The sequence below is a fragment of the Glycine soja genome, chromosome 1 (genome assembly GCF_004193775.1).
Source record: "Glycine soja cultivar W05 chromosome 1, ASM419377v2, whole genome shotgun sequence".
NCBI lineage: Eukaryota > Viridiplantae > Streptophyta > Magnoliopsida > Fabales > Fabaceae > Glycine > Glycine soja.
Genome location: NC_041002.1, coordinates 15,784,454 through 15,809,597, shown reverse-complemented (window position 1 = coordinate 15,809,597; position 25,144 = coordinate 15,784,454). Strand labels below are relative to the sequence as shown.

The 25,144-nt window shown below is 35.4% G+C and overlaps 2 protein-coding genes across 2 annotated transcripts; both read right to left on the bottom strand.

Moving 5' to 3' along the window:
• Nucleotides 1-2,641: 2,641 nt before the first annotated feature.
• Nucleotides 2,642-8,503, bottom strand: LOC114412921 (carotenoid cleavage dioxygenase 7, chloroplastic-like). Its single transcript, XM_028377033.1, has 7 exons — nt 7,741-8,503; nt 6,410-6,538; nt 6,059-6,190; nt 5,133-5,408; nt 4,441-4,523; nt 3,657-3,974; nt 2,642-2,987 (listed from the first exon to the last, which is right to left on the bottom strand). The coding sequence occupies exons 1-7, from the start codon at nt 8,501-8,503 to the stop codon at nt 2,844-2,846; spliced, it is 1,845 nt and encodes a 614-aa protein (XP_028232834.1). The 3' UTR covers nt 2,642-2,843.
• A 3,252-nt stretch (nt 8,504-11,755) lies between these two features.
• LOC114404568 (probable acyl-activating enzyme 17, peroxisomal) lies at nt 11,756-14,443 on the bottom strand. Its single transcript, XM_028367493.1, has 4 exons — nt 14,244-14,443; nt 13,580-13,736; nt 13,366-13,439; nt 11,756-13,195 (listed from the first exon to the last, which is right to left on the bottom strand). Exons 2-4 carry the CDS (start codon nt 13,678-13,680, stop codon nt 12,909-12,911), a joined length of 462 nt encoding a protein of 153 aa, XP_028223294.1. The 5' UTR covers nt 13,681-13,736; nt 14,244-14,443; the 3' UTR covers nt 11,756-12,908.
• Nucleotides 14,444-25,144: the final 10,701 nt, after the last annotated feature.

Sequence of the window (25,144 nt, the reverse complement as noted above, 5' to 3'; positions counted from 1 at the left end):
AGAAAGACCAAGGTCAAGGAATCTTAGGGGTGAGACCTTCTAAGCCCAAAGATGATAAGGGGAAGACAATAGAAAAGCAACCCCTTAAGGCTAGTATGCAAGAGAAGACTAGCTCCATGAAGTGCTTTAAATGTCTTGGAAGAGGACACATTACTTCTCAATGCCCCACCAAGAAAACCATGATTATGAGGGGCCAAGACATTTATAGTAGCCAAGATGAGGCTACTACTTCACCTTCCTCTAGTAAAAGTGAAGAAGCAAAAGGGGAAGAATCTAGTGAAGAGATCTACCCCCAAGAAGAAGGACAACCTTTAATGGTTAAGGAGGAGTGTAAGGAGGTAAGTGTCTCCTCCAAGAGGTTAGCTAAGAAGGAAAGACATTTTGAAATAAAGACAAATATTAAAGAAATTTCCCTTCTTAGACAACCTCCACATTTTCTCCTTTGTAAAAAGACACTTGTTAGCATTGCCACATCTCTTAGGCTTGAGTTTATTCCTCAAGTAAAGGAGTTGTTGGATGAGGGTTTGGTTCGCAAGAGATTAAATCCTTGTGCTTTGTTGGTGCCCAAAATAGGTATTATTAGGCACCAAATCCCTAAAATAGGTGGTGTGATGAATGCTTTGGGTGGTGCAACACTCTTTTGTAAAATTACTCATGCACCCAACATCTTCATGATTTGTGTACATAGGGACTCATTAGGTAGGTTTGTTCTTATTTTTAGTTTCAATACAAACTTAGGCACACATATGGGACACCTTAGGTTTGTCATACTTTTTGGTAGGAATAATCAACATGAAAATACAGAAAAAGGTGTTAAGGGAAGGAGCCCAGAGTATCAAGAACCTCAGGATTTGAGGTCAAATCCTTTTCAAGGGGGAGGGAATGATGCAATCCTACTCCGCAAGGGCATTGGATAGAAAAACTCCAAGTAGCTTGGGCCAGAGATGCAAGAGAAGGCCCTAGGGTTCTTATGAGCCTTAGGGTAGATTTCGGGCCCATGGGCTAAGTACGAGCCCGCTTATCTTTGTAAATATTAGATTAAGGTTTCATTATTTTTGGGCCTTGTATTTAGGGCTCCATAATGTAGGTAGGGTACCCTAGAAATATAGGATTTTTCAGCCCTTGTATTTTAGGGCACTTAGACTAGTTTTTGTATTAGGGGTAGTTTTGTAATTTCACATGCACTAAGTGGATATTTGATGTGTGTGGTTGGAAATAAATTTAATTGAATTGGTAGAAGCCCAATCCAATTAAATTTTAGAGGGGGAGGTGAGCATTTGCTTACTACACCCCATTGCCACATCATATAGTCACACTTTGTGCATGTCCTTCATGCTTTTCATGCCTCATGACACCTAAGCACACTTAGTGGAGAATCTTGGAATTGATCTTGGATTAGTGGGCTGAACCATAACTAAAATTCACTAATCATAATTAGTGAAATTTTGGCTCCAAAGTTTGGCTCCACAAATTCAATTTCAAATTCAAGTGAAATTTGAATTTCCCTCCAATTTTGTGTGACACTTAGGCTATAAATAGAGGTCATGTGTGTGCATTTTTTTCAACTTTGATCATTTGAATATTAAACTTCAGATTTCAAAGCTCATTTGGAGCACAAAATTTCGTGCTCTTCTCTCCCCCTCCCTTCATTCATCTCCTTCTTCCTCCAAGCTCTTATCCATGGCCTTCTATGGTGGTGAGCTTCTTCTAGACTCATCTTCTCCTTGAAGTGGCGTCTCCTCTCTCTCTTCCTTCTCCATTCCGCTGCCATTCATCTTCCAAGAAGCAAAGGAATCCATTGATGAAGAAGATCCTAGGCCTACAAGCTCCAATGGAGCTTGCATCACTTCTATATATGAAAGTTAGTTAGAATGACTTTGAGAGAATTTTTTGAACCCATTCATTCTATTACGTTTTTTTACGGTAATAATAGACACATTGTGTGTTACTCTCTTCTTCTCATTTTCAGATAATCTTCTTCCTTATTCATTTTTCTCTTTCTTAATCCTAACATTATCATTTATAATTCTTAGTCTTATAATATTTCTTTTCTTTTCTCGGTTATTCCCAACATTTTTTTCTATTTTCATTTTTTTCACTTACTTTTCTTGTTATGTTTACAGTTTATCCCATTCATTTGAATAATAATTTTTTTCATTCACATAAGTATTTTGTTACTCATTTTGATATTTTTTAATTTTTTCTGTCATTTTAATTATTGTTATTTAACTTTTAATATTTATTTGTGTATTTTTCCTGCTTGTTTTATGTGCCTATCATTTATATAAATTATTTTTTATAATGTTACTTATGAATATTATTTATGTTTTACCTTATTAATTTTCAAGAAAGTAAAATAACTATTAAACCGAACATAATATGAGAAATTAAACTATTATACTATTTGAAATGTTTGGGCTAACTGGATTCTAGTACTGTACATCCAGGATAGACATGTATAATGTACAGCTTGTACAACTTTTTTTATCTACTCTTTACATCATTATTGCAAAGTTTTGTTTTGCCTTTAAAAAAATGGATGAAAAATGGTTCCTCTTAGATTCTAAAGAGATTTTCCATAGCAGGAATTAAACCTACGTCTTTTGGAGACATAAACTTATTTTTTATCAATTGGATGAACTTTATTGGTAAAATAGATTTTATTAAATATGTGAACAACTTAATGCTAGATCAAATCTAGACAAAAGCTTACAACTATGACAAACCATTAAATATTTTATATGTAATCATATGATACTATAAATATCAATTTTAACATTGAATATAATTTATTGGTTTTCACTATAAAGGAAAATTTATAATAATCTAAGTTTGGGTTTCAGCTAATTAGCTGCCCAGAAACCATGAAAACCTAGAGGAAAATTCAAGTGGCTCGGAATTTCGATTCTTGCAATAAGGGCATTATCTGCTCCTATCCTTTTTGGGTCCAAGATAACGAGGTAACATCTATTCATTGAAACGGCATACTGCAAAACAAATAATTAATATCAATATATGTCATCATCAGAAACATTTTGCAGTATAATTTATCAGAGGACCATTTAATGATGTTCCAATTGAAAAAGAAAAAAAAAAACTATCTTTCGATTTATTTTTTCAGAAAGAAGAAAAAGACATGTTTAGACTCACAAATTTTCCCAATCACTAAATTTAACAATTAACATATTTGCTTACATATGCAACAATTCCTTCACGTCACTTGACTTTTTTTTGTCTTTTGAAAATCTGGCAAAAACCTACCGTTAACGGACCTGCCACAACTTCGGCATACTAAATAAAAACCTCATTTACAAAATAGTCAATATCCATATTATAATTATCCAATTTTAAATGTAGATAAACTTTAGTACCAAAAAAATGTAGATAAATTTATATTTTAAAGGAGATCCACAAGTTCTATGACACATATTCAACTAATTAATTACAAATAAAATATTATTTTTGTCTTTGTCATTAAATCACTCTTTAGTCTATACGGTATATTCCTTCATGATTAGTCATCCATAATTATTAGCCATTTTTAAAGAGAATATATTATATACATGTGGATACCTAGATGGAGTAAAGAACGTAAACGACACATTCAGCAAAAAAAAAAAAAAAAAAGAACGTACACGACAAATGTTGATACCCACCTCAACAACAAGAAGATAGCCATCATCTTCTTCGTCACCTTTGGGAACAAAAATAGGTTCACCAATAAATCTTCTACTTCCAGCAGTCCAAGTTTGGGCAGAATTATCACTCTCTAGGTCTAATTTCACAACGGTATCGAAAGGGAAACATGGCAATGTTTTGCGAGATCCTAAGGTAGTTGCTGCATAGAGATATTTGTTCTTCTTGCCTGAAAACGTTGGGTTGGTAGCAGGAAAATCTGAGGATTTCTGCCATTTCTTCATCGGTTTCACATCACATTCTTGGCAATTGTAGTCAGAATCTAATTTTATAGACACCTGCATTATATTGTATAACATATTGAGCAAAATTTAGAACTATATAAATGTCATTACATATTTTAACACGCTATTATCAATATATATTTTTTATAATTGATTTAAGTTTATGTGAATTTTAATAAATATATGATGTAATTTACCTTTTTAGCGAATGGGTTTTACTCGAATTTAATAAATCTTAATAAATTTTATTTAATGATATTTTTTTTAGTAAATGTATTGTTAACCTTTCTTTTGGTCATTTAAAACAAAAATAATAAAATTTTTCGAATTGAAATTAATGGGAATCTCCTTTAGGCATGGTACAGATACATTGGAGAAATATTTTATGACAAACTACTGTAGATAGAGAGAGAAGCTAACTGAACTTGATACATCTTTTACAGGTTTTGCCTTCTTTCTCTTAATAACTTTCTTACTAATAAAAAAAAAGGAAGGAATATGGGAGAGGGAGCATCAATACCTGAACAAGATGAGGCAATAACTCATTTCCACCTTTTACATTCATTATTGATGGGTCCAGCTTCTTCTTTTGCCAGTCGTATCCTGATGATAATTAATCAAAAGAGTAATTTTATTAGACACTTGTGTTTATGATGAAGAAAGCCACTTATTTTATTACTATATATCTCAATTCATATTCCATCCAATGTTATCATAAAGGCAAGCAAACTAATTCCATTCACATCCAGCATGTTAGGGGAAAATTATTTATTTGTTAGAGTCACTAAGTTTATTTGCATTTCTTTTATACTCAGGTTTAGATTAATTAGTGACATTTCCGCTGCATAAAATCATATACTACGTTATTGTAATGTGGAATTTATTAAATAATATTTTAATAAAATTCAAAGATGAAGAATCCTTTTATGCACTCTTATACATGTATTATTAGTAAACTAAATACCATATGCATATTCAATTCGAATGAATCATATAACTTGAGACCTAATGAATCTTTATATACACATACACTTATGCATATTATCAACTTTTTTATTGATAAATTTTAATAATTAACTTATTAATTTTTGTTAGTAAAAAATATGTGAACCTAAATCTCTCCTATCTTTTTCTTTTTCCCTTCTATCATCAAATTGATTTTATAACTGTAATTAACAGTATGTTATCAATTAATATAATAAAACAACATACCAAATAACTTGCTGAAATTGAACCACTGGTAAGAGCAAGCAGCAGCTTGTATTTGTATGTCCAAATTCCGATGAGGGTATCTAATTTCAAAGGCATTGCCAACATGGAGCAGCCACAACTGTGAAGGTGCTTCAAATGGTACTCTCCAATCTCTCTCTTTGTCTTTATTTTTGTCTGGAAACCTAGGAATCAGGTATATGGGGGATGTGCTCTTACTTGGGTTTACCCTTAATGCTGATACCATTGGAGACATCCCATACACTGCTGCAATGGATCCTGAAAATTTTTAAGAAGTTAAGAGCCACTATCCAATATAATATATGTGCCATAACTTCATATAGAAAATGTTCATTTTCAAATGATTCTGTTCCCATGCACACGTACTATATCAGGTAGCTAGTCATATTGAAAGTGACTGCTTAAGATTTTATTATTATTTTGTTTTGAATATATATAGCAAATAAGATTCATCAGTAGTAGATGTATTGTAAGTCTTCTCAAAAGCTTATCTTTAATTGATAAATTTATTAACCTAACTATATATTAGATTGAAAGTTCTCGTGACATAAACAGCTGTAGCGGCAAAGTTAATAAAATTTAAAAACTAATTAATATTCTATCATAGTTTTATTTTAATATGTAATATATTAAATAAGCCTCTATTATTATTAAATAACATATGAATGTTTAGATTATCTAAAATTTAACATTATTATTGTTATGAAATCATGACCTGATTATATTTAATTAAAAAATAAGTCTACCACTTGACTTTTATCTTTTTTTTTTCTTTTACAACTACTTTTATATACGTTAACATCAATTAGGAAAATGATTGTTTACTTTGTGATATTCGGTTTGTTCTTAAATTGATTATAGATAAACGACAAAATCAGGTAATAGTTTTTGCACACATCAATTCTTACCCAGTACATCAAGTTTTATGCGATTGGCAAATACTATATAGTGGGTATCCGTTACAGCCCAATCATGGATCATCAAGTGATCTGGGATTCTGAAAACTTGCTTCTGTACTACATTAAAATTTGAGTCATATTCTGCAGAACATACAATGAAATAGGTCAGGAATTAACTGCAAAATCAAAACTAGGTAAATAAAATTGAATATAAAAATGAAAAGGAAATTGGATATCATTCAATTTAAATAAATTTCTCAAAATCATTTGTATGAGAGGAAAATAAACAGAAAAAAAATAAATTAAACCAAAGAAATTTAGTTGAACTGAACTCATTTCTCATTCTTTATTATTACTTACCGGCAAATGTAAAATTACTGCGTGGAAGCAACATGTCTTCAGCATTGCAAGACACGGTGAGTAGCCTGTTTCTTCTAGAATCAACCTTATAGTGAGACAAGAGTCTCCTTGGGGGCATCTTAAACACTCCTGTATTCCATGAAATAAAGACAAATCAAATATCTTAATATTATAGAACATTGAGTGAACCATTTGTCTTGTACGAATTAGATCCTATTTGTGAAATTCAATGTTGTATAACATGTGTATATTAATTAAAGTATGCCTAAGTGACAGGAAATGGTATATTTAATTTCCCCTCGAAATACTTTAATGACCCTCAAAATAAACTATTTTTGGGGCCACATGGCTTGTAAGTACTCCAGCTAACATGTAGCTGGGAAATTATTCCTTTGTGTGCCACTAAAACTTGCAAGTGAAAGAGTAATTAAACCTCACTTGCTTAAAATTTTGTTGGGAAGATATTGGAAGCACTATAATGAGTTACTTAATTAGAGTCCCATACGTGTACTGCATGTCCAACCAACTACCAATTCCCACCCAAGTTGTTTAATATTCTTTTGGTAAGTTTCAAGTTGCTTACTATTATTCAACACCATAATCACACCGTATGCTCACCTTTCCTGTGTCCTTTAATATAATAAATGGAAAAATAAGTCACTTTGACTGTGCCCATCATGTCATATACATTTTGCGTGGATGATTCAAATTCTTTTGTTCATATATGGAGAAGGAATAAAGAGGGAGCAGTTTCTACTCTATACATAGCCATATTACTGCTCTATTGACTTCAATCGTGTACATTTACTTTCAAAACTTTAAATAACATAAGTAACATTACTGGTGCAAATTTGTGATTAACTATACATATATAATTTAACTTAAAAATGTAACATACGCATGCACTCAAATTTGTTTGATGATTAACTATATAAAGTAATTCAACTAAATATTTTAAAATGTATTAGTACTTAAATACAAATATATATGTATACTTATAAAAAAATTTGAATAATGTAAATTTTTTTTGTTTAACCTCAATCTCTTCTATCTTGGGAGTTTGAATAACACGGGTAAAAAAATCTAATTATATACATAAAAATATATAGGATAGTTTTGATCCTCTCCAGTACTGGATAAGTCCAGTTGAAAAGAATTAATATACGTAAGTCTAGCTTTATTTAATAAAGTAAAATTGACACACTTTTATTTGTGTGTATAGTATCTCTCTTCAACATGTCAAGATCATTAGAGAGAATACAAACCCTAGAAATAGAGGTTCTCCAGTGCAGGTACTTATAATTAATTAGAAACTGTGAATCAATACGTACCATATAATATAGGCTTCAATAGGTTAGCAGCAACCTCCCATACATCAACACCATCTTTGCTCTCATCATGATTTTCCAAATCAGCACCATCCATCATGTTGTACCGTCCAATCGTATCTAACGTACCAGCTTGGATTTCATACGGTTCCCCACCTTCCCACATGCACAGGAGCTTTTCCCCCCACTTTAGTACACTGGTGTTAGCCACATTTTTCATGACCTTAGTGTTCCCAACCTTTTTTCCACCCTTCAACACGGAAAATGGGCCTCTATGTGTAAATTTCCACTTGTCCGTCTTTGGGTCATGCTCCTCCACGTGTGCATCCGTCTTAATGTACTTAGCCATGTACTTGACGTTCTTAGTAGCGTTATCAAAAGTGAATGCCCTAAGGTAACCATGGCCATCTAGGGGGTGCACCGTGGACCCGTGATCATCGGCCAGAAGCCCCGGTCCGGTTAGGTAGTACGTGCCGGATGGGAAATCGGCTGGGATCACGCCTTCCACGGTGCTTAGAGTGACGGGTTGACTTGTTTCGGATCTTTGTGATATGAACAAGAATTGGTAGTCATAATAGGCAGCATTGGAGTCATCAGGCTCTACAATTGGAGGAATTGGTACGGCAACAGGAGTATTAGGTGCGGATATAGATACTGCACGAGGTTTGGTAGGTGGTATAGAGGGAGGCGGTTGGTGCACCGGTGGTGATGGCCTTATGGGTGGAGGAATGTATGTTGGGGTGTTGTGAATGGGTTTGGTTTGCATTTTTTTGGAGTTAATTACTAAGGCTTTGGTATTGAAAATGTTGTATTGGCATGTGAAGGTGGCAACAAATGTGTGCTATTTATAAATGTAAACATGGAATAGTTTCTATATGCTATTGCACTGTGAGTTTCTTTTAATTACATATTTGCCCTCAGGGCTTTTGCATGGTTGTTTTGGTTTTTGTGCTCTATCAATGTTCATGTGGGGTAGAATAAATATGGCAGCATTTTAAAATGTTGTGGACACCAAAATTCTTGCATTTTAAGTGGCAGACATGAAGCATTTCAATTTTCTCTGGCTGTACATAATTAATTTGTCTTGTTTTGTTTTAGATTATTTTTAATGCTCATGATCAGAAACAGTAGCTTGGTGCATCATGAGTTGAAGATCTTTTTCCCCTCCTACTGTTATTTTTCTCATTGGGAGGAGCAATTTGATCATTACACAAAGAGAGAAATGGAAGGAAAGAAAAAAATTGTGGTAAAAGATGATTTATATGAGAACAAAAATAGAAAAAAATTGTTATGTAAAATAATACAACTATTATAGTAAAGTGTTATATAAATAACATAATTATATCTATAATTTTGATTAAATTAAAAGTAACTGATGATCAACGGTTGTGTGCGTGCGTATATGTGTGTGAGAGAGAGGAGACATATAGAATAGAACATTCCTGACTATTATTCATTATGTTCCATGACTATTGTAACTCCTTGATTAGTTTTGGTATTAAATATTTTCTTGCTAGTTTTCCTTCTACTTATGATGGTTAATTGACGAGAAAAAGCAACAATTTGCATTATATTAATATCTCAACTCTTCCACAGTATCAACAAAATTAAGGCAAAGCAGCTTTGTACATATTAAATTTGTCTTTCGCAAGAGCAGGTTGGTGTTCCATGAGTTGAAGATCTTTTAATTCCCCTTCCTTCTGTTACTTTTCTCGTTGGGAGTAGCAATTTGATCATCATGCAAGAACCGCAATATAGCCATACATTTAAAGAATTACTGTTCAGTAGAGATGATATATTTAGAAGAGAACTTGTATAACAATTTTATTTATATAATTTATCTATATAATAAAATACACAATAAAAAGAGAAAGAGAAGAAATAAATTATAAGATGGTATATATGAGAGAAAAAAAGTGTTGTTAAAGGTTTTCATTTAGTGTGTTGTTCTCGAATAAAAAAATTCTTACCTTTAATAACATCAAATCTCTATTCTCTAATAACATTAAACTTTCGATGAAAATGATTTACCACTACTATAATATCTCCAAATTATTATCTAGTAGTGATGCATTACTAAATTTGGTTATTTAAATATTGTGAAATTTATGATTTACTATTTTACTTTATTATATTGTGAAATGTTTAATTAATATGTTATTTATAGATATTTTATTATAATTTTTATATGAATTAGACTCTTACGAATCTACGAATTGAGTCCACAAATTGAATTTATAAAACTCTCACCAGTTTATATAAACTCTCGAGTTTGATAATCTTGGAGCTAATTTACAACCCCACCTTTTCAATCTAAAGTAACGAATTACCTGAAATTATTAGAACCATGAGCTCAAGCTGAAATTTTAATTGGTTTCTTTGTCTTCAAAACACACTCACACACACAAAAAAGATAATAATAATAAGAACATGGAGATCTTGCTGGGATCCTATGTATTTTCAACCATTAAGTTTTACTTATTAATAAATTTATATAATCTAACAATTGTCAAACCGATCAATAAGTCATTAGCTTAAGTAATACTCCGTTTGATCCTTAATCCTTCAATAAAACCTTGAATTCTAGTCTTATGGATAAAAAAAGTATGATTGAGAGGAGAGATTTCACCAAAGATGATTAACCAAATTTATTAACGAAAATAAATCATGAGTAAAACTAGTGGATATTTTATACTAATAACATAATAAAAAAAAGTTGACATTAACAAAATAGTATTTAATAAAATAACTTGATATGAAGAAATACAAATGGTAACTAAGAATATATCCAACTTCAACCTAAGTAGTCAATATAAGACTGAAATTAGTTGTAAAATATTTAACCTTAAAATGCTTATATATTTCACAATGCATAACGATAACACCTGAAAGCAGATTATTATAAATTTAAGAATGGGAGAGGGTAGGGTTGACAAGCTTAATACACCAATTATTAATTTTTTTTTAATAGATTGTAGGTATTTTATATGAAAGATAATCTTATTTAAACTGGATAAATAAGATAATTATAAGTGATAAAACTCTGTCTCCAAATATTTAACGTAATTATATATGTAAGACTAATTAATCTAAAATAACTTTGCATGATTAACATACTCAGTGCTATAACACTAATAGTTTGGTAATAACTAATTCATTGATAAATATTATAAAATCATCAATATTTGAGAGTATTAGAATAAATTTTACTTCGTATTAGAATAAAATTAATTAGATGCAAACCTATTAACGAAATGCTTTAACTTCACCAAATATGTGATTATGAAAGCAAAGGGTAGATGGCAGAAGAAAGAGCAGGATAAATACCATGGGACGGTGGCATTTGAGAGTGATTTGGAAAGGAAGCAGGGGCACTTGTGCGGAATTGACTTTGAAATCTTCATAATTAGGGCCACTAGAAGACATAAAATTATGATCTATCTTTGATTCCAAAGTTCGTAGTTGGTGTGATTCTGCTTACATAATGACAAGAACCAAGGGCCTACACACCCTGCTTTGGCCGTCTATAGAGGAAGATGCTGATTTCATCCTTTCATTTTCATTCTTCTCAATGCAAGTACTAATTTCCAAATTCAAAATTTACTTTTGTTGGCCAAACCGTACTTACTTTAACCTTAATATTGTAATTTGGAATCTAACTTCAGCTTGACCCTCGTCCACACCCATATTTTCCAATGTTAATTGGTTAGACGGTTAGTGGCCCACTTTATTTTGCATGGTCTACTCTTAAATATGTGCACTGATTAATCACCCTTTTACTTCTTTGTTTTCCAACCCTTGTTTGTTCGCTACAATGCCATGATCACCGTGCGTCTCCGTTTCTTTCTTTAATTTTGAACCCTGTGTTTTGTTTGGCTTTCCTTCTCCATCAATGGTCATGTTCGGTTTATGAAAAAAAAAAATAGTTGTTTAATTATAATAACTAACTGTAAAATAATACTACTATTTATAGATAAAATCGGTTTATCATTATAGTAATTCAAATTTGTTACTAGTAATAAAAATATTGAACACATTAAATAGATTTAATTAATTTTGTAAATATTATCGAAAATTATAAAACTCTCAAGCTGTGCATAAATTAAAATTCAGTAAAAAGAGATTTACTTTTACATATCACTTAAGTTTTCTAATGTCTTCCCAGGGTTTTTTCTCTGCAGGTACTCATGGTGCTACTGGCCTACACAATGAACCACTAAACAGTGGCGTCTCTCCTCCGGCTACGAAGACACCTTTCATACCTTTCATAGATAAAGTTATGGGTAACAAGTCGTGTCTACAACCTCCACCTCTGAGGGATTTGTTCAATGAAAAATTGGTTCATATTGAGTATGAAGGGGGTAACACAATAAAGCCAATGGTGCAAATTGATAATTCTGTGTTTGAGGGCCGCCTTTGTGCTCCTTGGGAGAATGCTTTGTTCATTAAACTGCTTAGCAAAAGAGTAGGTTATCAGACCATGATAGACAGGCTACGAGGTTTTCAATCTTTTCTGTTGGGGTGCACCAACTTTTATAAAATGTACTTGATCTCTCATTCACTACTAGAAAAAACATTTTCCATGTTGGCCAGTTATTGCCATTATGCAAAATGGTGGCCAGTTATATTCAATAAGTGTTTCCTATCTTTATGATTATGAAAAGCAAACATTAGGTTGGTTGAAGAAAAAGCAATTATTGAGGTGGAGTTGCAACGATAAATAGTAAAAGTACAACAAACAAATAATACTATTATGCCATTAAATTACTTCAAGAGCTGCAAGGTGCAGGGTGCAGAAACATACTCCATCCCTCTGCTTGTGTAATAGAACAAAAATACAAAATATACAGCTGACATTCCCCAGATGCACCTACCTACTTGTGGATTTTATACATGATGAAATGATAAATTAAAAAGAGAAATCCATTTGCAGAAAATAAACTGCCATTTTACTATTTTACAGTTCAGTAAACAGAATACACATGCATTTTTAGTTGATGTTATATCTTACTTGAGAAAACTGTTTTGACTTGCTTGCATGAGTTCATGGAAATGTAAAAGTAAAACAGAAATAATAACAAAATATAATCTTCCAAAAAAATACTTGTTTTTCTGCAGAAATAGTAACTAAATTTTGAGTGCCTACCAGTCAATGTAAGAATAATAATTGTTCACACTTCACAGGAAACAAAAGCTATGAAAAGGACTGAAAATTTAAACAGCAGAATGAGTTTGTTCCTGTACAAACTTGGCAAAGCCAGACCTAAGAGGGGATCCAATATACAGACCATTGAAGCTCCATTTAGCAAGGATGCGTATACTAGCCATGGCCCCATCATCCATCCAAGATTAGTGGGCCAGCACACTACATCACCTTTACGAACGTCCATGTGGCACCATGCATCTGCAGCAACTTTTAGAGGAGTAATATTGGTCCATGGAATTGCCTTTGGATCACCTATACCACCAAATTAGGTATATTATATTAGCTTTTGGCTAGCTTCATATGGTGAGTGAAGTCTTAGTATTGAATTAATCCTTTTACCTCTAATATCCTTTATCAACAACACACAAACTTCTTTTGTCTAGAATGTATCCTTTCAGGCCAAAACAAAAAAATCAACTTACCTGTTGTTCCAGAAGAAAAGAGAATGTTTGTAAATGTTCCTATTGGTTGTTCTGTAGCTATGAGTTCCTTGCCTCTGTATGTTACATGATAACAAATAAGAATTAAATTTCAAGAGAATATCATAACTTTTCAAGTGCATTCTGTGCTTTATTTTTTTTATAATTTATTGCATAAATTAAGTATCAATGAACAAATCAAGATTAAAGTGCTTACTTGAGACTATTGATTTTCTCCAAAAAATCATGCCAAGAGAGGTCACCGATACGCAGTTTCATGCTAAATTCAGATCCTTTGGTAGGGATAACTACTGCCATAGGTGACTGTGCATCCACAACTCTAAGGCATTTATGAAGCAACAATATGAGACACCCTGTTATTGAGCAACAAAGAAAACAACTCAACTGCTGTGTGTCGTTAGCAAATAGTGAAAAGAATTTTTCACCTGTAAAGGGGGATACTTTTGTCAACTGCTGTGTGGTCTTTAACTGAATCAATTGATGCAGTGTAATCTATGTAAGCTACCTCACCAAGAGGGACAAAGTTTGTTATTGTTGTTGTTGTATCTTAGAATAAATAGAGTATCCTAGATCTCTGGGAGTGGTTGACAAGTTTCATTAAATTCATGATTTTTTCCTTATTCAGGATTAGAATTCTAGTCTTATAAATAGGGGTTGCTACCTTGCACTTTGTATCACATCATATGAATATCAATTTTAGACTATTCAATCTCTATTCAATCATTTACTCTTTCCCATCTTAAAATCATTATAATTTTAACAGATATAGACAACTTTATGTCAAGTGAGAAATACAGAAAAATCATTAAAAACATGAAAAGAGTGATAAATAAATCATCAGAGGAAATTAGGGAGTCAACCTGAGTAAATATGACTTTCGCTTTTGATATTTTAAGCCTGGTTGATATTTCACTAGCTGCAAAACTATCAGCAATTGATACAACAACATTTCACTAGCCTGGCATATCAATCGCAATTACAGATCCTTTCTCCAGACCCAGAGATTTGAGAGCATATGCAACTAACCTACAAGTTTAACAGAAATAAAAGAGTATCATTTTGTTTTTATTAATATTTGAATATGAAGAATCTAAGTTTGGAATAATGATACTATGTACTATTTCAATTTCAAAGCTTAACCCGACAATATAACATGAATTAAAAACTGCAGCATATAGCTACCATCTATATTTTCTATTTTTCTATCATAATTTGGTATAAATCAAATCTACAAATATATATGATAGCAAGAAAGTCATATGATCTGAACAGTCCAAGACAGGATAAGTGATAAGCCCTGTTGGATGTTTTTGGGCTGAAACAGTTACCTAGCCCAAGATGATGAATGGCAAGGAACAAAAGAGTGCTGCAAGGTGCACCCAGCAAAATTTGTAAATGGCAAAAATGCCCCTGACTTTTTTTTTTTCATTATAAAAGCCTTTTTTTTCCTGCGCTTCACACAGCTGCCATTTTTTTTGCTGTTTTTGTGGTTACCGTGCGGCATTGTCTCTAGTTCGTTGCTGCGTTGTGAACGATTAGGTTCGGTGAAGGTGAAGGTGCGTTGCGGTGGTCGGCGGCGGCAAACAAGGTACGCATAAGGTTGTGGTTGTGTCGCAAACGTACGGATTACTTATGGATCAATTTGATTCGTAAGAGTAACTGTTTTTTGAATTTAGTTTCCATTTTTTTAAATTATTAATTTGTTTGTATGGCCATTTTTTGTTTGAGTTGGTTAGATGGACGAAAATGAGTGGATGTATGAAATAATGTCTGAACAAGCGGATATGGATTATGAAAATGAAGAAGCATGTGGTGCGAATGAACCACATGTTGATTGTTTGGATGCATTCAATACTTCTCAGGTTATAATGTTAATGTTTGTCACAGATTTAATAAAATGAATATTGGTAGAGAACTTAAATTATGTGGATTGCTTTGTAGGTGTTTGAGTGCCGAGAGGGTGTTTTGCGGTGGGCTCGATACGTTGCTCATGAAAATGGATTTGTGACAGTGATTTTAAGGTCGGATACAAACACAGGTAGTAGAGGAAGGACTATGTTTGTGTTAATTGGCTATGAAAGGAGTGGCGAGTATAGGTGTAGGAAAAAAGAATTTATCAGAAGAGACACTGGGACTAGGAAATGTGGGTGTCCCTTCAAGCTTCGTTGCAAACCAGTGGTTGGAGGAGAAGGCTGGATGGTGAAGTTGATTTGTGGAGTGCATAATCATGAATTGGCCAAGTCATTAGTTGGACATCCATATGTGGAGCGATTGACTAAAGCTGAAAAAACACTTATTGCTGATATGACGAAGTCCATGGTGAAGCCAAGAAACATTATGCTAACTCTGAAAGAACACAATGTCAATAGTTGTAGGACCATTAAACAGATATACAATTCCAACCTCTCAGCAATCCCATAGCAAACTTCCTATTAAATACAAAACAAACAGATTACACAAATTATTATGAAAATATTGACGTAAATGACGTAAATTATTATTATTACTTACCACTGCATGTCTAGGCTCCTCCACAGCGAGCCTCGCAGATGTCGATGGTGCTCCTGGCTTTGGCACGTGAGGGATATCTGTCTCTGTGGCCTAAGGGACGACTCGAGGCTGCGGAGCATGACCATCTGGCAGAGGATCTGATGCCTGGCCTGGTGTCATGAAAGGATGGGAAATGCGGAAGAACTAGTCTATGTAATTGCTGACACACAGACCTCGCACAACACACACCTCACCTGCTAGAATCATATGATTCGAATAGTGCATCCACCTGTCGTGTATATTATCATACGACACCCATGAATCGACAGGTAGAGCAGGAATGGTCTGGGCGTATCTAAACTGCCGCATGACCCTCTCTGGTCAGTAATACACAACAACGGGCCCCCAGTGCAGGAGACAGGAATAACATAAAATCATATGGAAGTCCCAGACCGGTCGGTGCTCCTCATATGGGATCCAACAGACATCCGGAATCCGGAGTCGGTCCAGGTGCTCCCTGTATGCCGGTGTATGTATGCTCTTCACGGTCTTCTTCGTGGCAATCCACCTACAGGCACGCGATGAATCCTCGTCGTAGTCCTGATTAGTAGTGGACTCCGTGACTGAGGGAAAGTGCTCATATATCCAGCACTATAGAGGTAACATCAAAATGATAAACATTAATAATGAAAGTCTAACAAAATTTAAAGTTAAACATTGTTCAACCTCAACAAATGAAAAACATGTTTGTTACCTGCAGTAGTGTGATGTAACCGCCAAGCTGTCGGCTGCTGCTGATAAAGGCATCGTTCAGGTGGTCATACATATGCACCAGCCTAGCTACTCCCCAAGCGTACTTCCCGGTCTGACTGAGGTCACGAAGGGCCTCCAAATACACAACACGAACATTGGTTGCACTCTTGTTAGCAAACAGAGTGCAACCCAGAAGATGAAGAAGATATGCGCGAGTCGCAGCTGTCCAATGACCTGCCTGGCATCAGTGCTCATAGATATCACATACTCATTGCAGGCGTATGTATGGTCCACGACACTGCCCTGTCTCAGCCTCGACATCCTATGCAGAGACCATCAATAAGTCAACCAGCATTTGAACCACATCATCCACGTGCAAGGGCTGAAAGGCGTGCAAGTTGCCAACCACGGGCAGATGCAAAAGCGACGAGACTTTGTCCAGCGTGATCATCACCTCTCCCATAGGGAGATGGAAACTAGACGTCTCCCGGTGCCACTGCTCGACAAACGAGGACAAAAGTCCCCGATCGCCAGTGTCTACCGAGCACGCGATCAGAGTACTTAGTCCTGTCCCAGCAACTAGTCCCTCAATGGCAGGGACAGGCCTGCCTAAACTATGGACCTTCCTCCCGTGAGAGGATAACTTCAACTCAGGATGCTCCTGAATTGAAGTTTAAAGGAACGCAAAATTCGTTAAAATCATCATTTAAAGGAAAAATAATTTCAATCATAAAGTATAATTAACAAGTAACTAAAAATAAATATTATAAATATCTCTCCCATCCATACGCTGCAAGCAACGTGATCCACATACTGGGTCAGCACGGATGGGTCGCTCGGACCACCCGGAAATCCCTCATGCTCATCCTCAGTAGCCTGTGCGCCTGTGTCTACAAGAATGTCTACCCCAGTGTCCTCTACATCAGCTGGTGCCATTGGCTTATCCAGAAATACGTCATCCTCTACATCTGGTGCAGGGAGCACCGGCTCATCGTGTGCCACAGTCATAGGTACTCGCTGCCTCCGTGCGGATGCGGTAGGCCGTCGATGCTGCGGAGCATCATCGGAATCATCACGATCTCCTCTGCCCACACCTCTGCCAGTAACGTGACCTAAGGCACGACCTAATCCTCTGGTCCTAACCATGATCTGCAAATGAGTACCACAAATTCCATCACTGATTTCATTCACTCAAATTTCATTGGTCTAACGTAAATTTCATTGACTCAAAGTCATGCAAGTTGTCAGGATTTAATTGAATGTAGGGCTGTCATTCACTCAATTATTTATTTTAAAAGTTGTCAGGATTTCATAAGATGGGAATGTAAAATACTGGGATGTTGCATCACATTTATCATTTTTTAAATTATCTTCATTTATGTGCATTAATGTTAAAATTACTCTCAAAACCAAATTTTTTATTCATGTGCATGTTTTGGTCTTTGTAACAACTATTTGTGCCTATAACAAGTTACTTCTATGACAAAGTCTGCAGATTGTTCCTTCTTTTTAGGATAAGTCTAATGTTTAGATTTAAAAGCTAACATATAATAGACAAAGAACACTCAACCTCAAACATTTTGGCTCAAATCGAGCTTCATATAAGTGCTCCATTCAATTTTTGGATCAAAAACAATTTCTTTCCAAACAAAGGTCTAACAAATTCTTGCATGTTAGCTAACTTTAATCTTTGGATCAAAAACAACTTTCCTATCTTGCTACTCAATTAGGTTGCTTCACTACTTACTCTAAATGACAACAACAACTACAAAAGACATTGGTAATAATAGAAGATATAAGACTAATCTTGGAAATAATATTAAAACATCTACATCACTAAGCGGTCAAGACTCAAGACCTTTTTTCAGGACCTAAAGGATTGTCCAATGCACCTATTGCTTTCTGTATCAAATGTTATTTCTGTTGTCCAATCCACCATTGTGACTACTAAGGTCAAAATAAAAAAGTAACTTTTACTAAACATTGACTAACAGTCTAATACTGTACAATTAGTATACGCTTTTAAATCTATGTTTTCACCCATCTACTTGTTCAAGCTGACCTGGGACCATTAGATAACTAAACACCAAAATATCTGCCATATAAGAGAGGATTCTTATGAGCATTTTCTCAAATCACAGAAACTGAAGTTGGTCCATGTGATATTGTTAAATGGTTAAAAAGGGTTGGTTTAGCATGTTTAAGAAGCTCTTTTTATGGGACACAAATTCCTCACAAGAGAAGGTAAAATGTTTTGCCTCTTTGGCTAAAATTCTTTTTCAGAAAATTGTGCTGCTCAAGAGACATAAACCCCCCTTTTTTTCATAAGGAGAAAAGAAGAAGGCTTGGATATTTGGGAGGGTTAAGACCAAGAGATTGCCTTCAATTACAACTCGAACTAGGCCAAGATGACCAAATTGTTGTGAACTAAATGTTTCATAGTAAACCAAAAATGTAGTGTCCATAGTAAAATTTAATTCAACCCAAAAAAGCCCCAACAGGTTCCAAGAATATAATATACAACATCACAGTTAACAATGTTCTTGCTAAATTGACAAACCAAATAGTGACAACAATCTAATAAGAATCATCCAAATTACATGTATTATTTAATCTTCTACCAAAGTAATACACAATTTTGAAAAAAAAAATTCTATAATATATAAAGTACATACAATTCGGACTTCAAACAAACACCTTGGGAGAAAGAAACTCAATCCACCAACTTAATCAGTAACCTGCAAATTTCAGAACAAAAAGACACCAAATTCAAATGTTATTGTATTCTAATAATAATCCCCCAAATTTTAAAGTATTATAAGCTAACCCTAAATCCTAATTTCAAAAAAACTTACTATTTTTTAAATATTTCCCAATTTTAAAAATTAAAGATGAAACTTATGGATCAACTTGATCCGTAAGTTTCATCAACCATCTTACGGATCACGTTGATCCGTAATCTTCACTTCTGCTAACAAGCTTTTATAGATCACCTATAAAACAATTACGGATTAAATAAAAACGCTGGCAATCGAAGAGGAAAAATTGCTTACCTCGATAATGCTGACATGGAGGGAGAACACCACCCTCAAAATGCCTGGGCTATTCAACACCAATGAGCACCACGATCACAGAACACAGACTCCCAGTCCGAAGGAAGAAGACGACGCTCACGGGGGGAACGCGGCACGAAGAACCTCAACAGTGGGTCAAGCTTTTCTGAAACCAGCAACCACTTCATGCAAACAAAACGAAAGGAAGAAGAACACGGCTTAGGTGAGGTCAGGGGTGAGGAAAGAGACCAAAACGACTTCACGCCAGCAAGAAGAAGAAAAAATGGTGAGGGGTCACGAGGAAGAAGAAGGCCAACGCGGGAGGGAGGGAGGGAGAGAGATGAACCATTTTTTTTAAATTAAGCCAGGGGTACAAAGGTATTTTTGCATCAACTGCTGGGTGAATCAGCAAAAATGCTGGGTGCACCAGCAAAAATGCTGGGTGCACCTAGCAGCACTCAAAATAAAAACCCTAAAGCCACTAAAACAACAAAGGGCCGAAATCAGAATATGCCACAATCTTGAACCCCATGTCCCTTCTAGGTTTATACCCCAATCATGAACCAGGACGCCTCTGTATTGAGTATTGAAAAGGAATCCAATATTTAGTACCATAGGTTAGTTGTTATCTCACATTGCTTGTACAAATTTAAGGAAAAAAAACTGTTTAAATATCAATACAACACTTACCCAAGTGTTCCAATCACTCTAGTTGGATTGAAGGCCAACAAAACATCATCTTGGGATCCACTTACATCTGCATACCACAATTGTAGTCTCATTATATATATGAGATTCATGTGTCAAGTGTTGGGAATAAATTTGTATGCCTATGATCCAAGTCATCATGTAATCAATTCTAATTTTAATAATAAAGTATTATTTTATTTTCATTGTCATATTTCACTATTTGATTAAATGGTGCATTTGATAATGGTCTTGATTAAAATTAAAGACTTGTTATTATAATAGAGATTATGATAATGAGATACAAGTCTGTTCTAATTTTAATCTAAACCATTCTAGATCATAGGATTATTGTAAATAAGATATCAATAATCTGGATAGATTATTATATATGTGATAGTATTTATTGGATAAATATTAATAGATCTCATTTATTAATTTTCATATATAGATGAGTCACATGTTGATGTGATCATTGATCTGACTCAATTGAAATTTTCTAATGGTTAAAATTTACCATAAAATGTCAATAGAAACTTCTCAAGAATAGGTATAATAGCTTTCTTTGACCTGAGATTGTCATAGTAATTAACAAGTTATTTGTTGTATTTTGATTCCAGACACCTAATGCTTCAGAGCCTTTGTTGAATGGATATTGGATATGATTAAAAACCTGTAAAATTAGTGATTAGTCAAGAAGGAATCCATCAACTCTTAGTAATGAGTTTGAGCTCTATGAATAAAAAATATATCCTGACCAGGAAAATTAAATGAAAGAAAAAATGAGTTTCTTAAGTCATTATGAGTTAACTCAAAAGGGTTTGACAGTAATACCATACTCTAGAGTTTTCACAGCTGGCCAGCCACCACAAGCCTCCTTGCTTTGTGGTCTTTATTCCTTTTATCTGTTGACTGCCAGGAGCTCGCCTGTTTAGGTACATCACAGGTTCTCACTGACCGACTATGCCCGGGTTGGGTCGGGATTGGTCAAGCTTGGTTTTGGGCAATAGCACCCCACCTGACGTCCCCAAGGTCTCCTGACCCCCGCGACATATCTCTAGGTACCACTCTGTGGTCAACGAATAAAAGCAGGAAGTTTCACCCTTCTATACTTCCTCATCTCAAGCTTGTAGGATTATGGGGTACCCATCACATGTGGTACTAGGTGGCGGTCGAGCGATGGTGCACAACAAGTTTTCCACATCCACAAAGCGCGCATAAACCCACCATCCCCTGTTGCCCACCTCCAACTGAGCTCACGTACTCCCACGTAGCCCATAACCTCGTTTCTCTCAACACCGGGTCCCCATCAATCCTCCCAAGCTTCCCCAACATCAAAGTAAATCAACATTCAAACAGCACAAATTACCACAGCCAAGAAAACAGGGCAAAGGCAGAAAACTCTGCCCAAAACACCAACCAAAATCACAGCTTTTCTCACTTAAAGACCCCAGTAACAATTCCTTCGATCCAATTCGTTAACCGTTGGATCGACTCCAAAATTTTACTGGAAGTCTATAGTACATAAGCCTACATTTTGACCGTTGGGATCTACTAGCAAACATCCAGAACTCATTCTGCACTACTCTTTCCACAGCCAACCACACACAAGCATTTTTCTGCACAAAGCCAAAATCCTGCTGCACCTATTTTGACAGCAAAATTCTGCATAAGTGCAGATTTCGAAAATCACCCTTCCTCTCATCCAATCTTGCCCAAATCAAATCCTACAAGTCCCAAATCATGTATCAATCATGTCTAAACCAAGGTCAAGCTTCAAAACAAAGCAACACAGAATCTAGGTGTCCCATACCCCTCAATTCAATGGATTTTCTAGGTTTGAGAAGTGAAATTTAGAATGAGGTAAATTTGAAGCAAACCCTCACCTCACACAAGTCCATAACATCAATCTAAACTTGCTCAAACTGGATTTACACCTAAAATTCCACCGAATCAAAATTTGACTCCTCAACACCCAATTTTGCCCTAGAAATGGCTCTTGGTTCACTTTGGTCATTTGTTTTTCTCTCTAGCACAGTCCAAGCTTTCTCATAAGTCCTAAATGACATTTCAAGCTAGGATTAACTCACTTTAACCTCCATTTACCACAGAATCCAGATTTAACCTTCCAACTCTCAAAGCCTCACTCTTTTTCCACTCATAACACCACATTCTCACTTTCTAACCCTAGGTTAACTCTACCCTTCATCTCTAACAGTTTCCGTAAGCAATTTCAGCATATAAACATCACAAGCATCATCACAAATACCCTAAAACAGAATGGGTATGTCTAACTCATCCAAACATGGCAAGTTCAACATGCTTTCAACAAGAGTCTTCACAAATAACTATCATGAAGCAGAAAACTAACAAAACTACCCATCATATCTCCCAAAACCCCATACCCACGAAAATCAAAGGAGAAAGAAGTCCACCCAAACCTGAAATTTCGAAGTCCCACTCGTAGACACGCACTTCACGACCCCGAAAATGCCCTCCTTTCGCGATTTGGAGCAGAAATGATGGCCAAAGGTTGAAGCTTTGTTGGGCAACAATGGTGGAGGAAGAAAAGAAGAAGAAGGCTGCGTGAGAGAGAGGGAGAGCTTCTGAATTTTCTGTTTTGCTGAGTGAGGAGAGAGAACAACTTTTGGTTTTTTTTTTTTTTAAAAAGGTTTTTCTCTTTTCCTATTATTTTATTATAAACTATGCCACATGTCTCCATTTGAGTGGAGCAAGAAGGGCCCACTTTCTCTTTTGATTGTGACTCATACTCAGCCACAAACAGTGGGAAAAACCTGACCTTTGAAATGCTAGAATCCTGCCTCGGTTTGCGTGCCGTTTCTCTGGTTCTAGTTCCTCGCATTTCTCTGCGTCCGTCGGGGCCAGTTTTCGAAAGTAATCAATATATATATCAAAACGCTCAGAATAAAACCCCGAGCGTGGTTCAGAGGTTGGTTTCGTTAAATTTTAAGTCGCACGCAAAACGATGATTTTTAGACTAATTAATTAAGAATTAACCCATAACCTTCCAGTTATGGACTTCTCTTCCTTAATTAGCCTAACCCGCGTATCTTGCCCCCACTATTTCTACTTCTACCAAGAACATATAGGCATATACACTGAATAATACTCATATATATATAATCATTCAAAATACATCGTTTTCAAAAATTCCGGGTAGAAATTTCCAGGATGTCACAATACTCCCACCCTTTTAGGAATTTCGTCCCCGAAATTAACTACTCTATGAACAAACTTGGGTACAATTCTCTCATCTTATCCTCCAATTCCCATGTAGAATCACCCTCATCAGCTCCCCACTGCACCTTCACGAACGCGATCTCCGTTCCTCTCAACGACTTCATTCTTCGGTCAGTGATCCTCTGAGGTTGTGCTTTATAGGTGAGGTTATCCTTCACCTATACCTCGTCCACTGCAAGTATATGTGATGGATCTGGGTTGTACCGTCTCAGTTGAGAGACATGAAACACAGGATGCAAATTCGATAAACTCGGAGGTAAGGCGATATGATAAGCTACAGGCCCAATCTTCTTCAAGATCTGATACGGACCTAGATACTTGGGTGTCAACTTCCTAGCCTTGAGAGCTCTTCCGACTCCGGTTACGGGAGAAACCTTCAAAAACACATGCTCTCCTTCCTGAAAATCTAGTGGCTTCCTCCTTCTATCATAATAGCTCTTCTGCCTATCCTGAGATGCTTTTATCTTCTCTCGAATCAATTTCACTTGTTCGTTAATCTGTTGTAGCATTTCAGGTCCAAGAAGTACTGCTTCTCCATCATTGTACCAACAAATAGGAGTTTTGCACTTTCGTCCATATAGAGCTTCAAAAGGAGCCATACCAATACTGGCTTGGTAGCTATTGTTGTAAGTAAACTCAATCAACGACAAACAATCCATCCAGCTACCTTGTTGCTCTATAATACACGCCCGAAGTAGATCCTCTAGAGTCTGAATGGTTCGTTCATTCTGACCATCTGTTTGAGGATGATAAGCTGAACTAAGCTTTAGCTTTGTCCCCAAGGCTTCATGTAGACTTGTCCAAAATCGCGAAGTGAACCTCGGATCCCTGTCAGATACAATACTAGAAGGAATTCCATGCAACCTTACTACTTTCTTGATGTACAACTCCACTAGCTTCTCCATTCTATACTTCATATTCACCGGAATAAAATGAGCAGATTTGGTGAGTCGATCTACTATGACCCACACAGCATCATGTCCACGACTAGTCTTAGGTAAACTAGATACAAAATCCATAGATATGCTCTCCCATTTCCATTCCGGGATTTCCAATGGCTTCAATTCTCCCGATGGTCGCTGGTGCTCAACCTTAGCCTTTTGACATGTCAAACATCTTGCTACATATTCAGCTACATCTTTCTTCATGCCATGCCACCAAAAACTTCTCTTCAAATCTTGGTACATCTTAGTCATTCCTGGATGGAAACTAAGACGACTTTTATGCGCTTCTTCCAAGATCTTAACTCTCAAATCATCTAAAGATGGCACACATATCCTCCCCTTGAATCTAATTAACCCAGTTGTGTCCTTCTCAAACTCCACATCCTTATCCCCCATTACATCTAACACCTTGCCTTGCAAAAACGGGTCATCCTCTTGAGCTTCGCGTATGTGATCTACGAATTCATTGGTAATCTGTAACGCTCCCACAAATAAGCTCTTGGGTCACATCTCGATTGCTAGATTCAGATCTCGGAACTACTCTATCAATCTCTGCTCCAAACTCATCATAGT

What these genes read in the sequence shown, in the direction of transcription:
- LOC114404568 (XM_028367493.1), bottom strand. Translation starts at nt 13,680, where the DNA reads ATGGCAGTAGTTATCCCTACCAAAGGATCTGAATTTAGCATGAAACTG. An exon ending in GAGAAAATCAATAGTCTCAA is followed by an intron (nt 13,440 to 13,579) that starts GTAAGCACTTTA and finishes TGTAACATACAG; the next exon opens with AGGCAAGGAACTCATAGCTA. An exon ending in CTTTTCTTCTGGAACAACAG is followed by an intron (nt 13,196 to 13,365) that starts GTAAGTTGATTT and finishes TTGGTGGTATAG; the next exon opens with GTGATCCAAAGGCAATTCCA.
- LOC114412921 (XM_028377033.1), bottom strand. Translation starts at nt 8,503, where the DNA reads ATGCAAACCAAACCCATTCACAACACCCCAACATACATTCCTCCACCC. An exon ending in CAGTAATTTTACATTTGCCG is followed by an intron (nt 6,191 to 6,409) that starts GTAAGTAATAAT and finishes TATGTTCTGCAG; the next exon opens with AATATGACTCAAATTTTAAT. An exon ending in GCTATCTTCTTGTTGTTGAG is followed by an intron (nt 2,988 to 3,656) that starts GTGGGTATCAAC and finishes TTTGTTTTGCAG; the next exon opens with TATGCCGTTTCAATGAATAG.